This window comes from Pongo abelii, chromosome X (genome assembly GCF_028885655.2).
Source record: "Pongo abelii isolate AG06213 chromosome X, NHGRI_mPonAbe1-v2.0_pri, whole genome shotgun sequence".
Lineage (NCBI taxonomy): Eukaryota > Metazoa > Chordata > Mammalia > Primates > Hominidae > Pongo > Pongo abelii.
Window position 1 is genome coordinate 53801091 of NC_072008.2, and position 13685 is coordinate 53814775.

General features: G+C 39.1%; 1 protein-coding gene across 30 annotated transcripts in view; it reads right to left on the reverse strand.

Annotated features, from left to right (window-relative positions):
* Window positions 1-13685, reverse strand: part of HUWE1 (HECT, UBA and WWE domain containing E3 ubiquitin protein ligase 1) — a 150797-nt gene that overhangs the window by 71569 nt on the left and 65543 nt on the right. For all 30 annotated transcript variants that reach the window (XR_010139019.1, XM_063721242.1, XM_063721235.1 and 27 more), the window contains 6 exons: window positions 10409-10515; window positions 10039-10216; window positions 8810-8901; window positions 7599-7810; window positions 1925-1982; window positions 596-772 (listed from right to left, as the gene is read on the reverse strand). Coding sequence is in view for 29 of the 30 variants with exons in the window: in XM_063721242.1 (XP_063577312.1) it covers window positions 596-772; window positions 1925-1982; window positions 7599-7810; window positions 8810-8901; window positions 10039-10216; window positions 10409-10515 (824 nt within the window). In the remaining variant the exon portion in view is untranslated. The remainder of the gene's footprint in view (window positions 1-595; window positions 773-1924; window positions 1983-7598; window positions 7811-8809; window positions 8902-10038; window positions 10217-10408; window positions 10516-13685) is intronic.

The window sequence follows — 13685 nt, forward strand, 5'->3', positions numbered from 1 at the left end:
GAACTCTACACTTCAAAATGGTTAAGATGGTACATTTCATGTTATGTGTAGTTTACCACTATGAAAAAATAAAGAAGCTTCATTTTTGGCAAAATATGAGCAATGAACTACCATGTCAATTATGCTTAAAATACATGACTATCGGGCTTGAAAAGGGGGGAATTAAATATCGGCAATGAACTACATGTCAATTATGCTTAAAATACATGACTACCAAGCTTGAAAGGGGAGGAAAACACATGGTTAAACATAACCATAAACATAAAATGTGTTTAAAAAGCACCTATAACAAAGAAGGGTGAGGTACTAATAAAACCCAACTAGAAAAGCTTTCTTGGAGATACACTTTTCCCTCCAATAAACTCTAATGATGTAGAACTACATACCCAACTGATGAACAAAGAAAAAATACTTTGTTCAATGAGAAATAACATGGCACACTATATATTAGTCACAAAATTCACTTATACAACATAACACAAATTTATTCATTATTTTTTAGTTGAAGGGAGACCATAGTAAAAACATATATACAGAAGTATTGCAAAATTGATTTCCAGAAAGAAATGAAAACATTTGGCCAGATGCTTCTTACCAATATGGATTTGCAGACACCTGCAACAGCCTGACAGGCAGCAGATGTGGGAAAGTCAATGGGCAGATTGGGAAGACCCAAAATGGTAACCAAAGGCAACAGTCCTTTCTGATTCACAAATTCCTGGCAGTGGTCATCTGTTGTATTGTTGCTCAGAATAGATTCCACAAATTTCATCTAGGTAATAAAAATTTTTTAAAGAAGTTAGAGCCTGACAGGTGGAACTAAAAGGCCAGCCTGGAATAAGGATAGGGTAGCCTTCTAGTCATGATATCAGTGTTTTCTAGAGTATCAAAACCTCAGATAAACCAGATGTATGATACGGATTCTAAAACATCCAGGAAGTAAAGAATATCTACGATTTCTGTCCAATCTACATTTTCAAGCACACCAAGAGTCAGATAATTCGAGATAACAGAGAAGTTAAGTGACTTGCTCAGGGCCACATTATGAATTAGTGGTACAATCATGTCTAATCTCTTAATTTGCTATTTAGTGCTCCTTGCCTACCTCTCTCCTGCACGCAAACATCATGGAAAATTTCCCCCAAATGTGCTTATAATGCAAATGAAACACATAATGCAAATGAAACGCTGAACTGTTGGAAGAGTTTGTTTCAAACAAAGAATTTTTTTAAGAGTAAAAAAGTAAAATGTGGGCAAATAAACACACAGGCACAAGACAAACTATCTCTGGAAGTCTTGGAAGTGATTAGTAGGCTAAAACAAATGCTAAGAGGTCTCTGCCTTATTGGTAAACAATTCTGGGAAAATTCAAACTCTTCACTTTTTTGGTGAGACACTCAGGAAGCAATGGGAAAAAAGGGGGAAAATATATGTTGGACACATTTGGAAAACATATCACAGATTGTATATTTCATATTCGAAATGCTTGGGCACCATGAGTGTTTCAGATTTTTATTTTTCAATATTTGCATTATACAGTACAGGCTGAAAATGCTCCAGTGAGCATTTCCCTTCAGTGTTATGTTGGTACTCAAAAAGGTTCAAATTTTGGAGCATTTTGGATTTGGGATGATCAGCCTGTACTAGACTGGCAAAACAAAACCTGTTACAGATTCCTGTCTGGATTCTAATGGAGAATGGTAACAGTGAACAAAAAAATCTGGAATAAAAAATAATGGGGATCGTGTTGGCTAATTTCTGGCAAACCAGTCTAGAACAAAAACAAAAGAGTGGCACATCTTTCCCCTCTTAATAGGATTCCAATTAAAATGAATACAGTAATTACTGGACTCTGATAATGCAACACATTTTCCAGAAAAGCACATATACATCTTTACTCAGTTTGCCCTGTGTTCAATCTTACCACATTAAGGATGTAATCCATGAGGGGAATAGGAATACGTTCCTCTGTACCAACAACCCTGTTAGGGGAGAAAACAGTGAGTTACACAGAAATTCACAATACCAATATTAAGAGAACAGAGGAAGAGGCACTGTATAAAATTCTAGGCCTTTTTCTATTCATTAATTTATTTTTTTGAGACAGGGTCTTGCTGTCACCCAGGCTGGAGTGCAGTGGCACAATCATGGCTCACTGCAGCCTTTACTTCCCAGGCTTATGTGGTAGAGATGAGCCTTTAGACTCATATACCGCAGGAAAAAAACAGCTGAAATCAATCCTGAATCTACCTTTCCAAGCGTGACTAAGGTTGAAAGCATAAAGGGGAAAACCAAGCCTTTAAAAACTCAACATTTGTATACATCACAAGAGAAGCTATCCTATCTTTGGCAAACTACTGTTGGGGAAATTTACCCATATGAAAACATTAAAAATAAGTTCAATTAAAAGACTCAACATTTGCTTGAAGAAAGAGGCTAGACAAAAAAACACTTAAACATCATACGATGTTTCTGCATCACGTTTAAAGTTATGGAGAGTAGGAAACAGAATTTAATTTAGTTCAAAGATTCATACACCTGAGGCCTCCCTTCCCTAACAATTGGTATTTGCAGCATGACAGTTCCTGAACTATCAAAAAACTGATCAGGTCTTTTGTCTTTTCAGTTGCTTCAATATTGCACGGCAGATGAGAAGGCTACAACATGCCACAGCTGCAGAAAATGCAGCTCAATGCAAAAAACTACACATATAGTATATTGTGATGAAACAAAACATACCTCTAAGATAAACCCCAGGAAGGAACAAATACTTTAGAAAATGGAGCATTTTGGACACAGGCCCTTGAAACAGATTTGGGCACAGGGTGCAGGAGAGTGGGATGGGGCAGAGACAGAGGGAGAGGTAGAGGAAGAAGACAAGAAAGTTGGCAAGAAGCTAGTAGTTCTCATCTTTGAGCAAGACAAAATGTAAACGAAGATTTGCCAGGCACAAGAACATTTGGCAGCAGAATACAGAACAGGAAAAGAGAGTGGAGAGGCATTATGAATGACTTCAGTGACAAAAATACCCAGAACCAGGTTTGGGTAGGATGTTGTGAACCTCCTCAATGAAAAATGTGGGGAAGAACTTTGTAGAAAGAGAGTATACCTATAAGGCAAGACTGAAATGATTCCATGAGAAGACCACAAACCTTTCTTTAAGTTCCTCCTCAGAACCACTGCAGCATTCCATGTTACTTATATCAATTACCTATAGATCCACCTCTATCGATAAGGAGTGCAGGTGTGGATCCCGCCCAGAGACACCCAACCCTTTGAAGAAGCCAGATATGATGGCAAAGAGCCTAAGTAGTAAAATTAAATGAGACCTATATGCCCCCTTCATTTGCTACATGGAAACTGGGGAGAAGAACAGAGAGGAAAGAAAACCAATAGTGGTTCTTAATATAATTTCAGGAATAAATTTGTTCAGTAACCACTTTTCTCCTTACCCTTATCTTTTGGCTCTCAGGCCCAAGAAGCCGTACAGGAATAATCAAAATGATCAACTCTTTCCAACGGGACTCAACTTACCAACTGATTTCAAGAAAAGTCCTTCTAAACTTCTTGTCTCTCTCCCTTTCTCCAAACATACACACGTTCCCAAACTCTGGTCAATTTTCTGTATTTACCATGGTGGAGCCCCAGCCCATGCCCCCATCAAAAGTAAAGGAGGATTTCAATTTAGTGTCATAGTATGATGTATATGGGGTTTTTCGGGGTGGGGGGATGGTCAGGTGCTTCCTCCAGCTTTTGAGGAGACAGCTGACTCTGACAAAGGAGCTCTCCCAGTGGGCCACATTTCAGGGAACAACTGTGTCTCTGCACTCATTGCCTTTAAATTCCAGACAATTGCTATTCAAGTTCTAAAGATCACAAAGACTTTATATAGTCCATTTCTTTCAAGCTGCTCATGAGTGGTGGGTGGTAAGCTAGGCACACTAATGGAATCAACCACAAAGTGAACCATGATGCACCAACTACAAACCCTGGTTACTTACTGGCAAGTATAATCATCCCCAGCAATATCAGATTTTCTGAGATCAAACAATTCAGAAGGCAGAAGAAAGGGGGCAAAAGACAGGTATTTAGAACTACTTGTGGTGAGTCTGAATGTAGAAAGGCACCCCACGTATTTGGCGTAGACTATAGTGCCTAAGTTTCCTTACTCCAAATCTCGAGCACAAAACCATGTATTTCAGGAGTAAATACAAACACCATTTGCAAACACTAGCTGCTGATTTTGTAAAATAAATAAATAAATAAATAAGGAAAGGGTACTGTCTAAGCCTGGAAAAAACTCAGAAACTCAAGTCCATCAACAGGAAAATGGATAATCACTATACAATTATCACATAACAGAATACTACTCAGCAATGAAAAGTAACAAGTTGCTGACAGATGCAATAACATGGATGAACCTCCAAAACACATCAAACAAAGAAGCTAGATACAAGAAGGTATATACATCAGATATAATATACACATAAGACTTTATATGATCATTTTATTTAAAAATATTCTGGAATAGACATAATAATATGATGACAGAAGTAAGATGAGTAACAGCCTCAATTTTGGGCAGGGAAACTGGAAATGTAAAATCTGTATGGAAATCATACCTGAATTTAAACTGCTGATAAATTGGCCAGGTGCGGCGGTGCACACCTGTAATCCCAACACTTTGGGAGGCCGAAGTGGGTGGATCACATGAGGCCAGGAGTTTGAGGCCAACATGGCAAAACCCCATCTCTACTAAAAATACAAAAATTAGCAAGGCATGGTGGCACGTGTCTGTAATCCCAGCTACTCAGGAGGCTAAAGACCGAGAACTGCTTGAACTTGGGAGGCGGAGGTTGCAGTGAGCTGAGCTCGTGCCTCTGCACTCCAGCCTGGGTGATGTAGTGAGACTCTGTCTCAAAAAATAATAATAATAAATAAAATAAAGATAAAAGTTAATCATTTTATGTGTGTATAAGGCATTGGAAAACAGATGAGAGCATGGGAAACAGAAATTCGGAAGTTCCACTGAAGAACTATGGATGTGGGGGAAGGGATGGACAAGACTTCTGGGGAGAAGGGTGACATATATTCCAAATCTTTCTAAGCCCTTTCACCATATTGTGAGAAAGTACACAATTCCCCTATAACAATTGCCTGGGATAGAAGATAAAAAGAACTTTTGCTGTTAATATATTGTGGTTTTCAAAATGAAGCTAAGTTTAGACAGTCTCTTGCTTTTTCTTCCTTCCCTAATAATTTACTTAGTGACCCAATCTAGGCCTCTGAAGATGGCAGAAGTGAAAAAATGTATGTGTCAACATCTGTGAGACTCCTGGATTATGCAAATGAGGCAGTGATGAGCATCCAGAATGTAGAAAACTACTGATACTAGGGTACAGTAACTACTAGAGTCCTCTGCATCTTAAAAGTTACATATAACTATCACTATGGTAGAATATTAATGCTACTGGGTTTATATTTCTAATTTCTCTTCATTTTCATTCATGTCTCATGAGGCCTAGCTCTCTAAGCATTTAAGACTTCAGGAATCCTTAATTTAAGGCTCTTTATTCATTTCAATAAACAAACTTACTGACTACCTACTATATACAAAGTGATAGGGATACACTGGTGAATGAGGCAATGTCTTGCTCTTGAGGAGCTTATAGATGAGTGAGGAAAACCATTAACATGTATGAACAATTTTAACAAAACTGTTGGGAGAACACAAGACTGACTTCTCATTTGGAGGTAAAAAAACCAACCAACCAACCAACCTTCTTCAAGAATAAGACATTTGAACTGGCCTTACAGATATCTGGTGGATGTAAAAGGAGGTGATGTGGGAATGGGGATGGCTGTGGATAGAACACAGTGATACATGATAGCCCAAGAAAGGAAAGGAGGGTAAACAAATGAGGGTAGTGTGCTAATTAACTGTGACAGCTTGAAATCTGGGCACATCAGATGTAAGGCATCTGGAAAATATCCAGGTAGGGAAGTCACATGCAGATGAATATATATGAGCTTGAATTAAAACCACCACCACCTACACCTTAAAATTTTCCCTTATTTGTAGTCAGGAAAAGGAACTCCACTCCAGTAGGGTCACTGATATTCAAGGGTGTGACAAAGGAAGCACTAAGACTCGTCTACAAAAAACATGTCGTGCTTTTTTCCAGGGTGTCCTCCTCTTCTAGAAAAAGAACATTTAAAAGAGAACAAAAGATACTGCTAGAATGAAGATAGGTTTGCCTTCTCAGACAGGGTAAGGTATCTGTTCAACAAAGCAATATGCTTAGTAGTTAATGCCTCTCCTTAAAACACTTCACACCTACAGGCTCATTACTATTTAGAGTTCCAAGAGGACATACCAGTTTCGGATTCTAGGCCTTTGCTCCTGTTGTCTACTCCACCTTAAATTTTAAGTCCCAAGGTACCATTCAGGACCAGCTCAAATGCATTCGTATCTGTGCCTAAAATGCTCAAGCTTTTCTCAGAATGACTTACCTACACACTAAAAGACCACTTCTTATATAAGCGAGTGCACGACTGTCCAGAAAGATCAATCCCATTTTCAGCATGCAGGTGATTAAAAGTTACAGGTATAGAGTTACAGTTCATCCCTGGTAGGTGAATACTGCTCAAAGAGCCTGGTGGACTACCCCCTACCAATCAGTAGCCTTTAAGCAAACTCCCTGCTTCCATCTAAGCAGTCAATTCTTGACTGTTTACAGTCATATAGTAAATTCCAAAGCCTTCTAATTAATTTGGAATGAACAGATAGTAACAAAATGAATAAAAATAAAAAAACAACAAGCAACAACGAATCCTCACACACCCCTTAAGGACTTCTTAGGAGACAGGCTTCAAAAGTACATTGTTTTTCACACGTGCCTGAAAAAAATCAAGCAGTCAATGATGTGGAATATCAAATCAACAAAGGGAAAATAAGGTCTCTGTGCAAAGTCCATTAACTTGATGGACCAAATTCTGATTCAATTTCATCAACAGCTTTTAAGAATGAGCACTTCCTGACCGGATGCGGTAGCTCACGCCTGTAATCCTAACACTTTGGGAAGCCGAGGTGGGCAGATCACCTGATGTCGGGAGTTCGAGATCAGCCTGGTCAACATGGTGAAACTCCATCTCTACTAAAAATACAAAAATTAGCCAAGTGTGGTGGTAGGTGTCTGTAATCCCAGCTACTTGAGAGGCTGAGGCAGGAGAATTGCTTGAGCCCGGGAGGTGGAGGGTGCAATGAGCCGAGACCACATCATTTGCACTCCAGCCTGGGCAACAAGAGCAAAACTCTCTCTCAAAAAAATAAATCAATAAAAATTAAAAATTAATTAATTTTTTTTTTAAAAAAAGATCACTTCCAAAGGCAACCAATACAATTAAATACCAAAGCACAAATGACACACAAGGGTCAAAAAAGGAAAAACTAATACACTCTTAGAAATGGTTAGAACTTTAAAATGATCTAATACAACTCTCTTGCTTTTTATAGATGAAAGTGTTCACTAAGGCTTAGAGAGGTGATAACACGCCCAAGATTATATGGCTACATGATCTGTTTTGTAAACACTTACTGCTGATTAGGCTCAGTTTCATTTTGCTGGGTAGAATTAAAGCTCTGCATGGCCTGTACTTCCTCTTCCTCCTCATCCTCACTAGAGGCTTCTTCTGCGGCATGATTAGACCTTGGGGGAGGAGCAGTGGCAGTGCCATCTGCCTTCTGGATTGATGGCTTCTGACAGATGTATTTGGGGTCCCTTCCAAGATTACAGATTTCTTCAAGTAACTGAAAGGCACAGGAAATAAGATTGCTTATTAGTAATCATGGAATGGGGAGGAGGAGACAGCTAACATTATCTAGAGCATTTTCTAAGTGTTGTGTATTTGCCCAAACACTTTGTATACATGTTATATACATAATTCCCAGAATATGGTCATTAATTCCATTTTATAAACAAGGGAACAGAAGTGCTGCAAACTTAAATAATTTGTTGAGCGTCACACGGCTGTATAAGTGACTGACGAACCTGACTCCCTGTCCCAATTCACCAAGCACCAGGAACTTATACACCAATTTCAACAACAATTCTAAAAGGAAACTGGCAGAGCTAATAAGGCGGGGTGGGGGGCAGCCACAGGGATCAACAAACGGAGACTAGAAAAGGCAATATGCTTTACAAACTTAATCTAAGCCATGTCTGCTTGTCCATATAATATATAAAAGAAATCATTACACACAGGTTTACATTAAATGGAAAAAAAATTTTAAGGAAAACAATTCTCAATCTAAAAACTTTTTTTTTTTTTGGAGACAGAGTCTTGCAGTGGCATGATCTCGGCTCACTACAACCTCCGCCTCCCGAGTTCAAGCAATTCTCCTGCCTCAGCCTCCAGAGTAGCTGGGACTACAGGCACACGCCACCACACCCGGCTAACTTTTGTATTTTTCGTAGAAACGGGGTTTCACCATGTTGTCCAGGCTGGTCTCAAACTCCTGGCCTCAAGCGATCCACCAGCCTCAGCCTCCCAAAGTGCCAGGATTACAGGCGTGAGCCACTGTACCCAGGCTAAAAAAATTTTAACAGAGACTTCTTTCTAAGATGAACTAAAATGACAACATCTTTTTATAAAGGACCAATCTAAGGACATGGAAACAATGAGGCAGACATAATGCTCTTATAGCTATAGCCCAAGAATCCTAATGACCTCTAGTAGGCCAAATCTTCTAAAACCTTCCCCTTCTCTGCTCTCTCATGCTCATGGTCACATCCTTATGACTTTCTACCTTGATGATGGCAGTCGTTGCATCTGTTTTAAGGGTGGGCTGATGTCTCATGAGCTCATCGACAGCACTCCCCAGGTTGGATGCAGTATCCCCTTAAGGCAAAAAATGAACTGTTAGAATTAGAAAGACTGAAGAAAATAGAGCTTGGGCTCTTTTCTGTACCAACATATAAGGTGGAAAGAAGAAACTGAGCCTGGTTATGATTTCCTTTCCTTTAAAGACTTTATGTCACCCAGACTGGAGTGCAGTGTCACGAACTCCTGGACTCAAGCGATCCTCCTACCTCAGCCCTCCAAGTAGCTGGGACTACAGGTGTGCGCCTCCATGACTGGAGAAATTTTTTTTTTTTTTGGTAGAGATGGGGTTTGGCCATGTTGCCCAGGCTGGTCTCAAACTCCTGAGCTCAAGTGATCTGCCCACCTTGGCCTCCCAAAGTGCTAGGTGTGTGCCACTGTGCCAGGCCAGGCTATTGTGATATTTTTTTCCTATTTTTGTTTTTTTGGTTGTGATTTTCTAATGCCACAACTTCTTTAATGAATTTACATGCAGCCCCTATCCCCCCAAATCACTAGGGAAAAGGAAGGAATCAGTTCAGTAAACTATTTTAAAGTAACTATGTGTGCTGCACTCTACTCTGGCAATCTTTGCTGTCAAGATCTAAACTAGTATTACAGAGTGAGAGAGAAGAAAGATGTATAAACCATTAACCCTCTGGCTGCTCCAGTTAAGAATGATAGTGTCTAAATGCTACAGTGGTGGCTGAAAAGTACAAAGCACATTTTTGAAACCTGTAATCTTTCTGGAGCCCTACCTTTTTGCTAATAATCTCTCAATGATCTGGTCTCAAGTATACTGAGTAAAAAAAAACTATCCATGTGTCGTTATCTTAGAGAGTTGGACACTAGAACACTAGATTACCAGATGAACACCTCAGGACTCCATATTTCTCATTGCTACAGACTAGATGGTGAACCCTGGAAATCTACCACTGCTTCTTAATACCTATTTTCTACCAGTACCATGAAAGTACAATGGTGAACTGTTGAGAAGCATGGAAATATTATGAGCAGAGAAGCTGAAGTATTCCTTCCGAAGTATAATAGAATGTATGATGATAATTCCCATTAAACTTAGCACACCTAACCAGTAAAACGATAAGAGAGATCAAGGAAGAGTTTCCTTGCAAACTAAATCAATTTTTTACTATAAAATAAATCTTAACAACTTACCAAGGGGATCAGAACTTCTCCTCCTCCGCATGGCTGGGAGGTAATCTGGAGACAGAAGAACTTTGAAGAGGCGTTCAAAAGGCTGACACTGAACAAAAGACTGAAGACCTCGGGCATTCAAGCAGAGTGCACTGAATACATTTGGGAGGGAGCCAAGGACTTCACGGGTAGCAGGAACCTAGAGAGAAAACAAAGTGAGCTTGAATGCATCTAAAAGAGTGTAGATGCTAGCAAAATCCAGCCATGGGTATCAAGCTGAGATAGAAGGAATTTTGACAACCAGGTCCCAATTAGATTCAACACTACACACAGAAGAGATAGGATTTTCACGCCCTAAGACATTCTTTACAGAGTAGCAGAAAAGACTTACATCTTTGATAAGCAGTGCATGCAGCATGACATCTGTCAATCCATTGTCCTGGAGTGAGGAGAGCAGTGATGGTTCTTGAAATACAAACACAGTCACCACTTCAGTAGCTAAAAAAAGATGAGAAAATATGGAAAACTGAGAGATTCCTCACAGAAACTGAAAACAAAACACCAAAAGCTTTAAAAAAAATACATAATCTATGTCTAGCAATTTAAACCCTTGTGCTTACTATGAAATTAAAGATCCTAATACTGCTCCATCAGAGATTCAGTACTATAAAGAATCTAGTGACTACACTTACAGGATTTTTATGGGCATATTTTTACATAAATGAGGTTACACTGTTTTATATATTTTGCTTTTCCCCCACAATTGTCATACTGTATAATATCCTCTCCCGACACATCAACCCATTCATTTTGAATGGCTGCCTACTATTCCACTAAATGCATGTACCACATGTATAGAAACCAGTCCTCAATTGTGAAAATGATAAACCTAAACATATATCCGTTTTTGTCTGCTTTTAAAAGGAAAAAAAATCTATGATGTAGGCTTGCTGGGTTAAAGCAAATGCAAGCTTAACTGATGAAAATAGATAAACTGCCTCATACAAAGGTTATCCAACAATTTTACACTATCACCAGCAATGCAAGAGTCCTTGAGTATTAATCTGACCAGTTTTTGACATTATAATAATATTTAGAAATGTGCAGTAATAACTACCAAAGCTTCTGGAACATGGGAAAAACTCTACTCAAGAGGAAATAGTACAGCATTAAGGCATTTATTAAAAAGTAACCAAACAAGCTATGAAGAATTAACAGTAAAAAGAATTCAGTGAAACCGAAAGCAAAAACGATAAACAAAGCCAATATCTAGCTTTGTGAAGACACTGGAAAAGCTTATAAACCTATAGAAAATAGAGCAATAATATAAATTAGAAAAAAGAGCAGTAATATACATTAGGAATGAGAAAGGAGATTTAACTAGATACAGAAAAAAAAAATTTATTCTACAAAGTGTATGCCAACAAGTGAAATAATATAAATTAGAAAAAAGAGCAGTAATATACGTTATGAATGAGAAAGCAGATTTAACTAGATACAGAAAAATATATTCTACAAACTGTATGCCAACAAGTGAAATGTATAGTTTAATAAGAAAATGTCATAAAAATCAAATCTCAGGAAGTGACAGAAAAGCAGACTAGACCAATAACAAGAATTTTTTTTCTTTCTTTCTTTTTTTTTTTTTTTTTTAGACGGAGTCTCACTCTGTCGCCCAGGCCGGAGTACAGTGGCGCAATCTCGGCTCACTGCAGCCTCCACCTCCTGGGTTCAAGCGATTCTCCTGCCTCAGCCTCCCGAGTAGTTGGGATTACAGGCACCCAACACACCTGGCTGATTTTTCCATTTTTAGTAGAGATGTGGTTTTTACCAGATTGGCCAGGCTGGTCTCGAACTCCTAACCCCAGGTGATCTGCTCGCCTTGGTCTCCCAAAGTACTGGGATTACAGGCGTGAGCCACCGTGCCCGTTCTAGAATTTTTAAAAGTAAAAAAAAAAAAAAAAAAAAAAAAAAAATCCAGGTAATAGAGAGGCACCAAGCCAATAGTTTTATTAAACCTTCTAGGAATAATTAAGACAAGGCTTCCCAACTCATAAGACTACAATAACTACAGTAACTTTAATTTAAAAACCTGACGTAGAGGAATATACATACAACACCCATAAACCACGTATACAGAACAAACTTGTTTATGGTGATGCCTAAGATCTAAAAGAAACCAGAGGATTTTCTATTCAAGATGGTGAATACAGCATCTCTCCTTTATCCCAAATGCTAAGGGAATGGCAGATATATAGCAATTACCGGGGACCAACAGTTTTCAATGGCCTTTGGGATTCCTCATGGGCTATAAACTTCTGAAAAATTTAAGTCCTTTTTGGGGTTCCTATTGGTATGACACTCCCCTCGATTAACTTACATTTGTAGAAATATATGAATTCTATAGAGTTACTAAAATTGAGTATTTAGAAACTAAAATTAGTGTTCTACAAGCAATTACTAAGACATCAAACCTGTTATTTCATCAAGAGGTTGCAACGACACTATGCACTGGGACCCCTATACAAAAACACTGATAACCAAGAATTAGAATTAAAGAGTATATACACGCACAGAGCAATCAGCTGTGTGTGGAACCAAGCAACTAAGAAATGGAAAAAAGGTAATTAGGGTTTCCAGGACAAAGTTAAAAGGAATCAGAGAAATAGAAAAAAAAAAAAAAAAAAAAAGCAAAGCAGAAGCAGGAACTATATACAGATAAGAACAAGAACCAGTGACACCACGGTTATCTACAATAATGTAGCATTAGAATACAATGAAGAAAACAGCCACCAACTTCTGAAAGAAGTCTGACACCTTAAAAATTACCCACAGATGTACTTCAATAGAACTGAAAATGAATCCAATAAGAGTTTGGAAAGTCAAGGTTACAGAGAAGAGAGTAAAGGCAGGCAGAAGGTCAACACAGTCCCTGGGCCCAAATGCCATTGCATCCCCATGCCACTAGCCCTACTCAAACCCTAGCCTCCCAATATGTTCTTTGTGCCCTGTCTTACCATTGGCATCATCACCAATGCGGGCTCACCATACCAGTGGTAAACACTCCTTTTCTCACTGGCAAATCAATTTTATTGGGCCACTGCCCCAATCTGCTGGCACAAATCGCTATGCCCTCACAACTGTTATACAGACCTATTCTTGGCTTATCCTTCCTGCCAAACTACTGCCAACACCACCACTATTATAGGCCTCAGTTAGTTCCCTTTGGGCTTCTGGTAACACCGACTCTGACCAGGGTACATACATTACCGCTCATTCAGTCTGGGCATGGGCCTTTTAAAACAAGGCATCACCTTGGAGCTTCCATTTGTCTTTTTTTTTTTTTTTTGAGACAAGGTCTCACTCTGTTCCCCAGGCTAGAGTGCAGGGGTGCAATTATAGCTCACTACAGCTTCAACCTCCAGTACTTAAGTGATCCTCCCACCTCAGCTTCCTGAGTAGCGTACCAGCATGCCCTGCAAACATTGTTATTTGTTGCAGAGACAGGATTTCACCATGTTGCCCAGGCTGGTCTCAAACTCCTGGGCTCAAGGCTCAAGCAATCTGCCTGTCTCAGCATCCCAAAGTGCTGGGATTACAGGTGTGAGCCAGTGCCTGGCCCATTTGTTGTACTGTTCACAGAAAGCAGGCCTAACAGAGGCATAATG